We start from the raw sequence: 14,992 nt of genomic DNA on the forward strand, positions 1-14,992 counted from the left end.
TCTTTTTTTTTTTCTTTTTTAATTTTTTTTTTTCATACAGTTTGTGCTTATTTTTTTATCTGAACTGCTAAGTGATTTCCTTTGCAAGAAACTATTTCAACTTAGGAAATTTGTTTTTCCATTTTGATACTAAAGATGAGACAGGATTTGTGCTTTTGATAGATTATATTTTTTTATTTATATTTTTGTTATATATATATTTTTTGTTTGTAGTAGATCAGTTGACATTATAAATAGTTCTGTCTGGTTTTATCCATGGGAATTAAAGTAGTTTTCAGCAGGTCCCCTTATGGATGAAATACAATAATAGGAACTAAATTAAACCACAGGACAGTGGTCTTCTACTTGGTCTTGTACTTGTGGCTATGCAAAGCTACTACTGTAATACTTGTGCATTTAAACTGATTGGGCCCAAAAGTGGATGATGATGTCATGAATGCTCAACTGAGCCCAGAACAGTTAGTAATATTGAACTGTGCCGAGACCTTGCAGTTTCTGCCACTGGTGGAGCCGTCTTGTTCCTTACTGCCGCCAGTCAATGAAAACATGAAAAATAGTGTATTAACTAAAAAAGTTTCCCTTTATCCCTTTAATGAATAAATTTACAACTGGGTCGTCTTGGTCACCTAGTGTTAACTGGGCATTTATGAATGTTTCTATAACTGTTCCAATAAGAGAGCTTTTGCAAGATCATCATGTGATCATTTTACAGGGTGTTGACAGGTCCTCCTTTATGCATTTGAAACTCATGGGGAAGAGTGAGGCCTTAGGGTGAACTCGCACACAGGGTATTTGAAGACATATTTTTGCAGCTATCCCATTCATCCAAATGAGATTTTCAGAAATTGATGGGCATGCTGGAGAAAAGACTCCTTCCTGAACTGGTTTTGTTGCAGAAATTTGTGAATGCATGTGCAACCATACAAGCAATGGAAACATGTGGCCCTCAGTAGGCAGCCTTTTTTTTATAGCAACATTGCTTATTCTAGTGCAGGGATAGAGAACCTTCAGCCCTTCAGCTTTTGCAGAACTACAATTCACAGCTTTAGCTGTCCAGGCATGATGGGAATTGTAGTTTTGCAACTGGGCTGAAGGTTCCCCATCCCTGTTCTAGTGGATACTGTCATTTGCAGCCAGACATCTGGAAACCAGTAGGAAGTTTAATCTAATGACCGGCCAAGTCGTTCCCCTATTACCGTAATCCTTGCTTTTGCGTTGTGTAAGCTTCTGCAGAGAAAGTCCCGATATTGGAAAATGACCCGGCCGCCTTCATGTGCCTCCTGCTAATCGATGGCTCATGTGCTATCTAACTATATCACACCATAATGTTTAAATAGTAATCCATCCTCCCACATACATAAGAGCGTGTTTCCATAACATGAGTTGTGTTGTCTTTATTATGTGTCTATGAGCAGATGACTTTACAGCCTTTAATTGCGTCACTTGTCACATAAAATAATAAAACCTTTGAACTTTTTTTAATAAAAAAAGACACATTTACAGTATGCAGTTAATGGTTGTTAAACTACTGGTTGCCATTGTAAAAAAGAGCTACTAGTGTAAGGTTAAGTGTGTGGCAATGTGGTGCTTTTATGGCTCGATACAAAGAGCTGCCTGTCACGTTTATACACCAATAAATATGTTTTAAAATATTTACTGATCCATTATTTAAGGAAAAATCATTCTGCACTTGAACCTTTTCCCAACGTCCAGTAACAGTTCTCCAAGTAGCACTGTTCATACTTTTAGACCTCTTGCACACAGGGTAGAATGTGATCTGCATACTCTACCCAATAGTTGACACCATTGTACCCATTGTATTCTATGGACCAGTGCATGTGGCCGTGCATTTGCCTGGAGCTTGGACGGCAAAAAAGAACATGTAGTTATAAAATCTGGATTGCAATACATGGACTTCTGTGCCCTCTGTACTTTGGATGGTCTATGGTTGTTTGTGACCCACAGATAAACTCTTTGGGGTATTCACATCTCCGCATATTTGCGGACCTTATGAACGGGGAAGGAATGTAATAGATTAGTTCCCCACCCGGCATGTGTCAGTATCATGATGGCAGTGGGAAAACTCTTTGAATTGCTGTGTCACTTCAGTGCAGCAGCGATTCAAAGAGTTTCCCCGCCGCCGTCGGTGGCCTTAGGGCAATGAAAAATTTGTCTATGTTTTGATATGTATTTATATCTATCTAGTAAACCTGAATTCTTCTTTTTGTATAGTCGTGGGAGGGGGAGCATGATTAGGGATTGTCAGTCAAACCAAGATATATGTGTATTTTTTTTTTTTAACAAGAGCCCTACATGGCGATTTCCCTAAGTAGACACATTACCACTTCAGATGTAACGTAGTGATCCAGGAATTAGTTTTGCTTCTTTTATGCTTGGTACAAACTGCAAAATCCAAAGGTGGGATTTCCTTTGGTACCACTTCGTGCCGTCCTTCCCACTGATAACATTTATAGCTCAGAGATTGATTGCAGTGATTGACAATTATCGAAGCCGGTGAAGAGATTACATAATAAAGTCACTGTTCATTAGTAAACCTAAAGATTACTATCATCATAACGTTTCCCAAGCGACTTCGCTGAAGAAATATTCAACTAAACGGGTTTGTTTTGGGAGGGTTTAGTCATTTGCGATTATGGTTCTAAGGGTGTTTTTCCCTGGCAAATTTCCTGCTAAAACATCTGCAAATGAAAATTTTGAATTGGGTTGTTCCTCTAGTGTGTGTGTGTGTGTGTGTGTGTGTGTGTGTGTGTGTGTGTGTAATTTGTTTTACACCAAGCTGAGCCTTTGTGATTGGAGTTGAAGGGGAATACTACTTTCTCTTAATGATCAGCACCTGGACCCCCACTGATCAAAACATCCATCATGAATTGTACATTAATATGTTTAAAGCGAGTGTACCATCAGGTACATTTGCTTTGTGTTGCACATGAATAGAACGGCGCTGGCGCAGGGACGCCGGTGATGCGGCCTGTTTTCCGCACATGGCGCTGGTCTATTTCCGACCACTGGCATGGGCTGAAACACTGGCCTGCCCTCAGTGGGTAGAAACCTCCTCCCCAATAGAATCAATAGAGACACTTTATAGAGAGGCAGGGGTTTCCTCCCACTGGGACCAGGCAGGACCTGTGCTTAGTATTAGATTGGGGCCATGCACGACAACCAGGCTTCGGCATTGGCTTCTTCGCGCTGGTGTCGACTTATTCATATGCAAGAGTTAAAGCGAATGTACCGCATGGTACATTCTCTTTAAGGGTGGGTAACAACGTTTTTAAAATGTTTCAAATTTAACTTCCTAGCCATCTCTAGCCTGTTAGTGTCGGTCGGAGTTACACAAATTGCACAAGATACCCTGCTCTGCTAGTTTTGGCTTTCCAACTATTTCCAGTGGCTGCAAACAGGCTGGAGATGGCCAGGAAGTGATAGTTTTAGTAGATGGGAAAGCCCTTTAAGTAAAAAGTTTATCTATTGTGTAATTTCATGCCCGTTAAACTTTAAGAGTGCAAAAATATTGTTATTTGACTTTACTCTACATTGCCTTCTGGATTCCTAGTAAAGATGCAAGATTGTACACGTTGTAACACCGGAGTTTGTTTTCATTTTATGTCACATAATTGGAAAGCAAACTTTTCATTGGAACAAAGCAGTTTGTCTCCCAGCGGGGTAAAGAGATTGCAGATGTCGGACACTTTTTTTTTTTTTTTCCTTTCCCTCCTTTAAGCTGTGTGCAAAGATGAGGAATGAGCCTGTCTCTGTCAACATTACTGTGCTTGTATCCCAGCATTTCCCCAGATAAGATAATGTTTAATGCTCTTCGTGGAGACTTTATCCTGTAATTCTTTCTTATGTCTAAGCTTCTGTTTCTTCTCTTTATCCAAACAAAGTGCTGACTAGAGAAATATTTGCAGTAGTTATTTTTTATGAAGGAAGATGAGATAAGGCGATAAACTTCTCAATGGGGCTTCTCGAGTTCATCGGGCAGAATGTTTACTGCTGCAGAATGTTTATGTAGGAAGGTGTTGAGCTCGGCCTGTGGTGAGGAAGCAGAGACAGTCGTAGTCTTTATGTGAAGTGCATTGTGCTGGGACACATTGTGTTTTTTTTTTAAATCAAAAAGTAGGTAACAGTTTTGAGGACAGACTACAGAGTATCTGTTTGTAGTCTGTAATCATGGAGACACTGAGCTATGAATACTAAACCTAAAATACGGACAAGGAAAGAAAGGAGCGCTGCACCTCACACCTATGGCTGACACTGATGCCTCTCGGCTACATTTAAAAACCAACGCCAGGATGTGGGTATATAATTTGATCAAACCATATTGCCCCATGTACCACGTGCAGGTCCCCTGGTTCACATGAGTCCCTACGCTGACTCACCACCATGTCAGTCAGCGGCCGCTAACCCCGCAAGGGAGCACAAACAGGGAAGGGAGGCCACAGAACGGCCCTGCAACCCCACTGTCACAGGACCCATCCCCAAAACCCATCAGGCACCGCCGGCGGAGAAAGCTGTTACCAAGTAACACCAGTGTGAATACGGTCTAAAACACTCACCATTTCTTCTGCAGGTAGAATGTGAAAAATAGGAGGTACTAGTCATGTGTGCACAGGTGTCTCCTGCTGATTGCGATCATGTGGGTCTTACCAGGAGGAGTGCAAACACCTAGAAAAGAGAGAAACTTAAAATATGGACAAAGAGAGAAAGGAGCGCTGCACATGAACGCAATCCGCAGGAGACACCTGTGCACACATGAATAATACCTCCTATTTTTCCTATTCTACCTGCAGGAGCAGTGGTGAGTGTTTTAGACCTTGTTCACTCTGGTTTTTATTGGTGACAGCTTTCTCCGCCGGCGGTGCCTGCTGGGGTTTGGGGGGGCCCTTGGGGATTGGTCCTGTGACTGTGGGGTTGCAGGGCCGTTCTATGGCCTCCCCTGTTTGTTCTCGCTTTGCGGGGTTAGCGATTGCTGACTGACACAATGGTGAGTTAGCGTAGGGACTCATGTGAACCAGGGGACCTGCACGTGGTACATGGGGCAATATGGTTTGATCAAATTATATACCAACATCCTGGCATTGGCTTTTAAATGTGGCAGAGAGGCACAGGCAGGCTCAAACTAATGAATGTAAGTCTCCCAAAGGGACTTCAAATGTGTAAGAAAAAAAAAAGTTGAAAACACCCTATACACTACCCCCAAACCCCTCCCCCAATAAAAGTTTAAATTACCCCCCTTTCCCATTTTATATAAATAAAACATATAAAAATAAATAAACATATATACCGTAGCGTGCGTAATTGTCCGGTCTATTAAAATATAACAAGCGTCATGGCGAACGGCGTAGACGAAAAGAGGGAAAAAAGTGCGCGGATTACTGATTTGATGTTACATTTTATATAAAAAAAATTAAAACTGATCAACACATCCGATCTTCACAGATATGGTATTAATAAAAACTAGAGATCATGGCGGAAAAAATGACACCCCATACAGCCCCATAGGTTAAAAAATAAAACTGTTATAAACGTCACAACAGGCCCATTTTATTAATAATTAATTGCCCAAAAAAAGGATTTCATAAAAAAAAATAAAAAAAAAAATATATATGTGTGTATATATATATATGTATATATGTATGTATATATATATATATACATTAGAGAATCTGTGTAACCTGCATATGGTTGTGTTCGGACTGACCTATAGAGTAATAGTATCATGTCGCTTTTACCATATAGTGCATTACGTAGACACAGGGACCCCCCAAACGTTACCATATTGCATTCTTTTTTATGATTTTACCTATTTATATCTTCATAAATAATATATTTGGAATTCCATCATACATGTTGTGATAAAATGAAAGACGCCATTACAAAGTACAACTATTCCTGTAAAAAACAAGCACTTACATGGCTTGTAGATAGAAAACTGAAAGTGCTAGAGCTCTTAGAAGGGGCGGAGGGAAAAACGAAAGCACAAAGATCAAAATTTGCGTAGTCCACTGGCAATGGCGATTGGTGCTGTCCGGGACAGCACCAATCGCCATAAGTGTCCACAACAAAGATGGCGCCAGTGCCACCCCCACGATCGCCGTGATAGGCCGGCCAGTACCAGCCGGCCCATCACGGCGATCTAACAGTTAAAAAGTGTCCGGCCGGGTTCTGCACCCCTCGGCTAGGTAGCTGAGGGGTGCAGAACAGGTGTGTGTGGTGCAGGTGTACCATACTCACCTGATCCTGGCCTCCGGAACGAAGATTCGCGGTCCCGTGCGTCCTCTTCTCCTCGTCGCCGCCACTTCCGGGTTCGTTCTTCGTCGGGAATCTTTGGCTTTTCCGTCGCCCCCATCTTCGGCCATCTCCGCCAGCTCCATTCTACTGCCCCTAGCGGCTGATCAGTGTAAATTATACACTGATCATTTGCTTTGGGGTAAAAAGATTTTTTTTTTTTTTTTTCTTTTTATTCGCCCTAACGCTGCTGAGTGCTGATCAGCATCGCACGTAAGTGCGCCGCTGTTCAGCAACTCCTTCTTTTTTGGTGTAGGGGCGTTTTTCCCCCCTATATCCTACCGCCACTGTCTGCTGATAAGTGCCGCACATAAGTGCGGCATTTATCAGCAGCTTCTTTTTTGGCGTAGGGATATTTTTTCTTACTGTAAAAAAAAAAACCTAAAAAAACACTACATACGTGAAATTCTACAAACTCTGTGAGAGTACCTCAGGGTACACTTACAGATTTAGGGTACGTGCACATTGCGGAATGGTGAAGGATAACCCTTTGTGCATTCCGCAGCTGGCACCCACCAGCGGACTGATGCAGGCGCGCGACTCCACCCATGTCATAGACTCCATTCCATGCATGGGCGGATTCCATCGTCCATCCAAAGAATGAGCACATTGGTCGGAGAGCGGAATCCGCCCGTGGCGTCTACGACACGGACGGAGACGCACGCCTGCATCAGTCCGCCGGTGGGTGCCAGCTGCGGAATGCGTGAAGGGTTATCTGTTGCGATTCCGCAGTGTGCACGTACCCTTAGAGTGTATGAAGGAAGGGACACCCGAATCCTGCATACCCAACCCCCCCCCCCTCCCATCCTCTGAGTTAGTGGGAAGATCGTTCGGGAACTGATCTTCCCACTTCTGGATAACGGTTACCACCTGTACGGGGATAACTTTTATACCAGCACCCCCTCTTCCGGTCCCTCGCTGCCCGAGCTACTGTAGCTTGCGGCACGATCCGAAAATATCAGAAGCAGTAATAAAGCCTTAATATTTAGCAGCCATGGAGCGGACCCAGCGCTTCTGGATATGAAGGACCCCGTATCGCACCAGGAAAACATTTTCCAGGTGACGTCCCCCACACTGGAAAACAGGAGACCCCAGAAGAAGTGCAGAGTGTGGCGTAACAGGGGGATAAGGAAGGACACCATTTTCCAGTGTGCCACCTGTCCTGATCACCCCGGCCTCTGCATACTGGATCGCTTCAAGGCGTACCACACGTCATCGGAGTTCTACATTTTCTAAGTTCTGTCCCTTATTCCTATTTCAGGGGTCACGTTGATTCGGGGATTATTCTGATCGCCATTATGGAGTCGGGAAGGAATTTTTTCCCAGTGATGAGGCTACTGTTGTCTACCTCACGAGGTTTTTTTTGCCTTGCCTTATAAACTGATAATTGGCCTAATACCCCCAAATAAATTAGAATTGTCCCTTTTCCCCAGCTAAGTAGGTATGGCCGCCATTCCCATTAGAGGATGCCATGATGCAATTACAAAGCCTCTGTGCTGCCAGGACAGTAGAAACCCCCCACAATCTGGAAACTACACCCCATAAGGAATCTAACAAGGGGGGCAGTGGGGATATGGCCCCCTGGTGACGGCCACATTTGGGACGTAAAAATGAAAAAAAAAGGTATTTTTTATTTTCACACCACATGTTCTACATAAGTGCCAGTCACCAGTGGGGTCCATTTCCTCACTGCACCCCTTGTTAGATTCCTTGAGGGGTGTAGTTTCCATAATGGGGTCACTTGTGGGGGGTTTCAAGTGTCTTGGCAGCACGAGGGCTCTGTAAATGCGACATGGCCCTTGAAATCCATTCCAGTGAAATCCAGCTTCCAAAAGCCAATTGGCGCTCCTTCCCTTTAGAGGCTCGTGCTGCGCCCGCTTGGCACTTTATGTACACATGTTGGGTATTTCCGTACTCTGGAGAAACTGCGCTACATGTTTTTTTTTTTTTTTTCCTTTTATCCCTTTTGTGAAAATGAAAAATTGAAGGCTAGAACAACGTTTTAGTGTAAAAAATAAATTTTTCTTTTTTCACGCCATATTGTTCGGAAATCTGTGAAGCACCTGTGGGGTCCAGATGCTCACCGCACCCCTTGTTACATTCCTTGAGGGGTGTAGTTTTCTAAATGGTGTCCCTTTAGGGGTGTTGTTTAGGTTTTGGCACCCCAGAGCCTCTGCCAAGCTGAAGTGGTACAGTCAAAAATGACCAAGTATAACAGAGGCGTTGAAATTCACTAGGCGCTCCTTTGTATCTGAGGCTTGTGGTTGTGTCAAATAGCGCAATAGGACCACATATGGGGTATTTCTATAAACTGCAGAAACGGGGCAATAATTATTGGTGTGCATTTCTCTGGTAATAGGTTTATAATTATGAAAAATATTGGATTACAATAAAATCTTTGCACAGAAAATTAAAATTTTCACATTTCTTACACACTTAGCTTTTATTTCTATGACTCCTCTAAAGGGTTAATACACTTTCTGGATATGCTTTTGCAGAGTTTGGGGGGTGCAGTTTCTGAAATGGGGTGCTGAAAATTTGGAAATTTGCTGCTTATGTTTTAAGTTTTCTATTGTCTAAAAAAGATAAAAGATAGTTTAATAAATGCTGCCAACATAAAGTAGACATGTTGCTAATGCTATTTAATATATAATTTATGTGGTATAACCATTTTCTGTATAAGCAAAAAAGTTTCAAAGTTGGAAAAATGCATTTTTTCACAATTTTTCACGTTATTTTGGTGTTTTTCATAAAGATTTGTTATAAGTATCGACTCCAATTTACCAGAAATGTAAAGTACAATATGTCACGAGAAAACAATCTCAGAATCAGCCGGATAGGTAAAAGCATCCCGAAGTTATTAATGAATAAAGTGACACTGGTCAAATTCATAAAATTTGTCTCTGTCCTTAAGGCCATTTCAGGCTCTGTCCTTAAGGGGTTAAGGAAAGTGGTTTTGTACACCCAGACAACCCCTATAGTAACATAGGACATGAGAAGAGTTAGCGTGACATGACTTGCAGTTCCAGCAGCTGTCGTCAGTAAACTGTCTTTCCATGGCTAATCGTTGATACAGCTATTGATTGTGATAAGCTTGAGAGCTGCTGTATATTGATTCTGGAGGGGAAGGTGGTGAAGGTGCTGGACCTTCCATCCCGGAGCTGTGCAGTGTAGACAACCTGCATAATTTACAACTCCTGGTAATGCTGCGTATGAGGAGGGAGATGGCAGGGGCTGCAGATAGCAGCTGCTCAGGCAGGTTAAAGTTTTGGGCCTTGATTGCTACTGAATAGCCATTAAATTTAATTTCACATCATCAAAGGATTAAGATACAGCCCAGGGTACTAAAGGTCACCAAGATAGTTTCCTTCAAGGACAGCAGTGCTGGCATTACTGTGGGAATCTCTAGTAGTCAGCTGCCAGGCCATAAAAATCCTCTACGTGGTGTTATTGCACATTGACCAAATTTTCACAGCTTTTTTTTCCATTTTTTTCCCCTATACAGTGAAGGGCTTTGATGTGCAATTGATTTATTCAAAAATAGAAATATAGGTCCTTGTATAATAAGTCTTTTTAGTTAAAAATTTGTCTTTGTCTTTTTTGTGCTTTTTGTTTGCTACTCTAAGGGTATATTCACACGAACGGACTCGCAGCGAGATTCTTGCTGCGAGTCCGGCAGGTCCTGGCAGTTCTCACACACTATATACTCGCAGCGAGTATGTAATTCTACCGCCCTTAACCCCTTCTGCTCCCGCCCGGCTCCCCCGCTGTAAGCATACATTACCTGTCCTCGCTGCACGGGTCCAGCGTCCTGCTCTCCCTTCTGGCCAATCAGTGGCTGCGGCTGGGCAACACACTGATTGACTGGACGGGAGAGCAGGACGCCGAACCCATGCAGCGAGGACAGGTAATGTATGCTTACAGCGGGGGAGCCGGGCGGGAGCAGAAGGGGTTAAGGGCGGTAGAATTACATAATGCGTGGGAACTGCCAGGACCTGCCGGACTCGCAGCGAGAATCTCGCTGCGAGTCCGTTCGTGTGAATATACCCTTAAGGCCCTATTACACCAACTGATCTAACGACAGATTATCTGCCAAAGATTTGAAGCCAAACCCAGGAACAGACTATAAAGAACAGGTCATAAAGTAAAGACTGGATTTCTCCTCTTTTCAAATCTTTGGCAGATAATCTGTTGTCAGATCTGTTGGTGTAATAGGGCCTTTAAAGTGTCACTGTCGTTAATTTTTTTTTTTTTTTTTTTTGCAGAAATCAATAGTCCAGGCGATTTTAAGAAACTTTGTAATTGGGTTTATTAGCCAAATCTGCCATTATCTGCATGTAAAAAGCCTTTTCCCAGGTCCCCTTCATCCTCTCCTCTTCTGTCATCCACTGCTCTGAATCAGAAAATCTCGACTGTTTTTTCGTCAGTCGGATCTGTCTGGTCTATGAAGAGGGGGGGAGGGGGAAGGAGGGAGATTAGCCGGCAGCTGAGAGCTGAGAACAAAGGATTGCTCAGCAGGGGGGGAGCTATTCAGAGCCCTAATTAGAGGTCAGAGAGGTCCATGGTGCCTGTCAGAAGAGAGAGCCCTCGATGTGAATGTAAATTAACTCTTTGCTGTCCTGTTTTGCTGCTTTTACTTTCTCCATTGGAAAACCATGAAGACAGGGGGGAGAGCTTCAAACTGCTTTTTCATGATAAAAATAAATTTTTTGGCTAATAAAACCAATTACAAAGTTTTATAAAATTGCCTGTACTATTGATTTCTGCAATAAAAATTTTAAAGACAGTGACACTTTAAACTTGAAGGAGTTCTTCACAATTAGTTATGTGATTCATTTACTAGGTAGAGCCACATCACTTTCCCGCTGTGTGCTTGGGATATATTTTGGCTTGTTGGTGGAAAGTATGGTGCCAGTATGTAGCTCGGTGTGGTCATGAAGTATACATATAAAAAACTTTTGGCATGTCAAACACTGATCTCTAGATACCCTTCTGCGATTTGCCTTTGCAATAGAGCCTGTTCACACTGAGAAAATTCGGCAGAATTCCGCGGCAGAGCTTTCCCCCTCAGAATCCTGCCTGCCTCAGTGTCAATTCTTTGAGTGGAGAGGTACACAAGCTCTCCCATAGACACATTGTTTGACACTGAGGCAGGCGCGATTCCGTGGCGGAGCTCTGCCGAATTTGCTCAGTGTGAACAGGCCCTTAGACGTAATCCATTGGTCTGTGGCGATCATGACATATGGCAAGATGGAGATCACATGAACTGAAGAGCATAACTGCGTAGTTCTCCCGGCTAAGTCTACAAATAGTTGGGGGACTGAATATTTAGATTCTGAGCAAATTTACATAATTTTTTTCCTCTTATAATGACAGCTACACTTTAATAGACCTGGCATCTTGTATTAGTAGATTTTTAGGTTGAGAAAGTTATGTATGCTATTTTATGTACATGGCACCACCATAGTAAGCTGAAGGGACATGGCACCACCATAGTAAGCTGAAGGGACATGGCACCACCATAGCTTCCTCAGGGCCCCCTATGTTCTTTCAGTTTCTAAGCGGTTTTAGGGCACAGACTCCTTACCCCACTGATTACATGTAACAAGATATTTAAGGTGAACCTTCGCATTGACTCTAGTTGTCTTTGGTGTCAAAACTACAGTGGATTTTAACCGTATTTTATTTTTTATTTTAGGCTATATTCATGATTCCCACAAATCCTCCACCTACCTTCAGGAAACCAGAATTGTGGTCTGATGAATTTACCGATTTTGTGAAGAAATGTCTGGTGAAAAATCCCGAGCAAAGAGCGACTGCTACACAGCTTCTACAGGTACTGACAGTCGTCCATATTCCCACTGCTCCTGTGTTATTCATCTCTTCTGAATGCTATTTATTATTACAAATGTATTACAAATGTCATCTCAGTTGTTTTTTTTTTTTTTTTTTTTTTTTTTTTTTTTTAAGAAGTCCGGCGAAATTTTTTTATTAAAGTATTGTATTGCCCCCCAACAGTTATACAAATCACCAATATACACTTATTACGGGAAATGCTTATAAAGTGCTTTTTCCCTGCACTTACTACTGCATCAAGGCTTCACTGTCTGGATAATATGGTGAGGTCACTTCCTGGATAACATGGTGATGTCACTTCCTGGATAACATGGTGATGTCACGCCCCGACTCTCAGAGCTGTGCGGGCTGTGGCTGCTGGAAAGGATGATGGCAGAGGGATGCTCAGTGTCCCTCCAGTGCCCTGTGTCCCTCAGTGTCCCCCTGCCATCATTCTCTACAGCAGCCACAGCCCGCACAGCTCTGGGAGTCGGGGCGTGACATCACCATGTTATCCAGGAAGTGACATCACCATGTTATCCAGGAAGTGACATCACCATGTTATCCAGGAAGTGACATCACCATGTTATCCGGGAAGTGACATCACCATGTTATCCAGGAAGTGAAGCCTTGATGCAGTAGTAAGTGCAGAGAAAAAAAGCACTATATAAGCATTTCCCGTAATAAGTGTATATTGGGGATTTGTATAACTGTTGGGGGGCAATACAATTCTTTAATAACAATTTTAACCAGACTTCTCCTTTAACCTCTTAAGGACATATGACGTACCGGTACGTCATATGTCCGCACTTGCACTTCAAAGCGGGGCCGCGATCCCGGGTGCCGCGAGTAGCCCGGGACCGCTGCTATTAGCGGGCACGGTCTGATCGCCGTGCCCGCTAATTAGCTAATCGGAGGCAGCTGTCAAAGTTGACAGCTGCCTCCGATTACCGGAGGCAACGTTTCCCTGGGGTCTAGTGGGGGAGATCGCTCCTCCGGGACCTTGTCCCGGAGGAGCGATCTCTGTTACTGATGCCGGCCGGGGACGCGTCCAAGATGGCGCCGTCCTCGGCTCGGCACTCGTTCGTTTTCGGCTGCAGCAGCCGAAAGCAAACGAGTGCCGATCTCATGGATCTCTGCAGCATATCTATGCTGCAGAGATCTCAATGAGAGATCCAAGTGTATATACTAGAAGTCCCCCAGGGGGGCTTCCAGTATATGTGTAAAAAAAAAAAAAAAAGTGTTGTTAATAGTAAAAAGCCCCCTCCCCTAATAAAAGTCTGAATCACCCCCCTTTTCCCAGGTTTTAAATAAAAGTAAATAAATAAATAAACATGTTTGGTATCGCCGCGTGCGTAATCGCCCGAACTATTAATTAATCACATTCCTTATCTCGTACGGTAAACGGCGTCAGCGCAAAAAAATCCCAAAGTGCAAAATTGCGCATTTTTGGTCGCATCAAATCCAGAAAAAATTTAATAAAAAGCGATCAAAAAGACGTATATGGGCAATCAAGGTACCGATAGAAAGATCACATCATGGCGCAAAAAATGACACCTCGCACAGCCCCATAGACCAAAGGATAAAAGCGCTATAAGCCTGGGAATGGAGCGATTTTAAGGAACGTATATTGGTTAACAACGGTTTGAATTTTTTACAGGCCATCAGATACAATATAAGTTATACATGTTATATATCGTTTTAATCGTAACAACTTGAGGAACATGCATAACAAGTCAGTTTTACCCCAGGGCGAATGGCGTAAAAACACATTTCCCCAAAATAAAAGAAATGCGTTTTTTTTTTTCAATTTCACCACACTTTGAATTTTTTTCTGGTTTCACAGTGTACCAAATGCAAAAATTCAGCCTGTAATTGCAAAGTACAATTAGTGACGCAAAAAATAAGGGCTCATGTGGGTCTCTAGGTGGAAAAATGCAAGTGCTATGACCTTTTAAGCACAAGGAGGAAAAACCGAAAACGTAAAAACTAAAATGGGCCACGTCCTTAAAGGGTTAACATTACTTGAACCCCACACACCATTATAATAACAACAAGAAACAAACTGGGAGGCCTCTGTATACTCATGTACACCTATATTTTTGGTTTTTTCCAGTTGCCATAATGAAGTTCTGTCTAAATGCCAACTATCTCCATGTCAGAATCCCTTTACAACACCCCGCCACCTCCATCACCTCTCCGTTGATGATGGTTGTTTGTTTATATGATTTTACGACCTGTTCTTTACACTGGATTGTAACTCTAATGTTGGTTTCTCAGCGTTGTGGACTTTATAAGTGTTTTGTGCATTTTATGGAGTAATAAAGTAGATCACTACTATCTACTATATGGTTATGGCTTGCTGGAACTATGCATTGGGTATTTGTGCAGTTTATTGGCACAGTTGATATCATATTGATATGTGGAGTACAGCAGGTTTATTGTTTATAAGAAGCAAAGAGAAATCCTCTTTTAATTTCTTATAGTTACTGTGTTGCGTGGAGCTGTGAAACTGTTCTCTGGACCCAAACACTCTGCATTTGTATCAGCCTGCATTCACATCAGGCTATGGCTTTATTTGATGTGTACACTGAGAGCAGACCCTGACATATAGCTCGTATGAAGGTTGTGATATATCCCACTGTCCTGTTGCAAAAAATACCCCCCAAAAAATAAACTATACCAAATGGTATACCTACATAGTCTACATTGCCCCATACTTTTAAGTCCAATCTGAGATCTGTGGCAATTAAAGGGGTACTCGAGAGAGAAAAAAGTTTCTAAACCAACTGGTATCAGACAGTTTTACAGTTATGTAAATTCTATTTAAAAAATCTCTAGTCTTCCAGTA

The 14,992-nt window shown here is 42.6% G+C and overlaps 1 protein-coding gene across 1 annotated transcript in view; it reads left to right on the top strand.

The window, feature by feature from the left end:
• The window catches only part of STK3 (serine/threonine kinase 3), a 178,051-nt gene that overhangs the window by 62,537 nt on the left and 100,522 nt on the right, over positions 1–14,992 (top strand). The window contains exon 7 of the mRNA XM_069957356.1: positions 12,005–12,142. Within this exon, the coding sequence (XP_069813457.1) occupies positions 12,005–12,142 (138 nt within the window). The remainder of the gene's footprint in view (positions 1–12,004; positions 12,143–14,992) is intronic.

The sequence above is a fragment of the Dendropsophus ebraccatus genome, chromosome 2 (genome assembly GCF_027789765.1).
Source record: "Dendropsophus ebraccatus isolate aDenEbr1 chromosome 2, aDenEbr1.pat, whole genome shotgun sequence".
Classification (NCBI taxonomy): domain Eukaryota; kingdom Metazoa; phylum Chordata; class Amphibia; order Anura; family Hylidae; genus Dendropsophus; species Dendropsophus ebraccatus.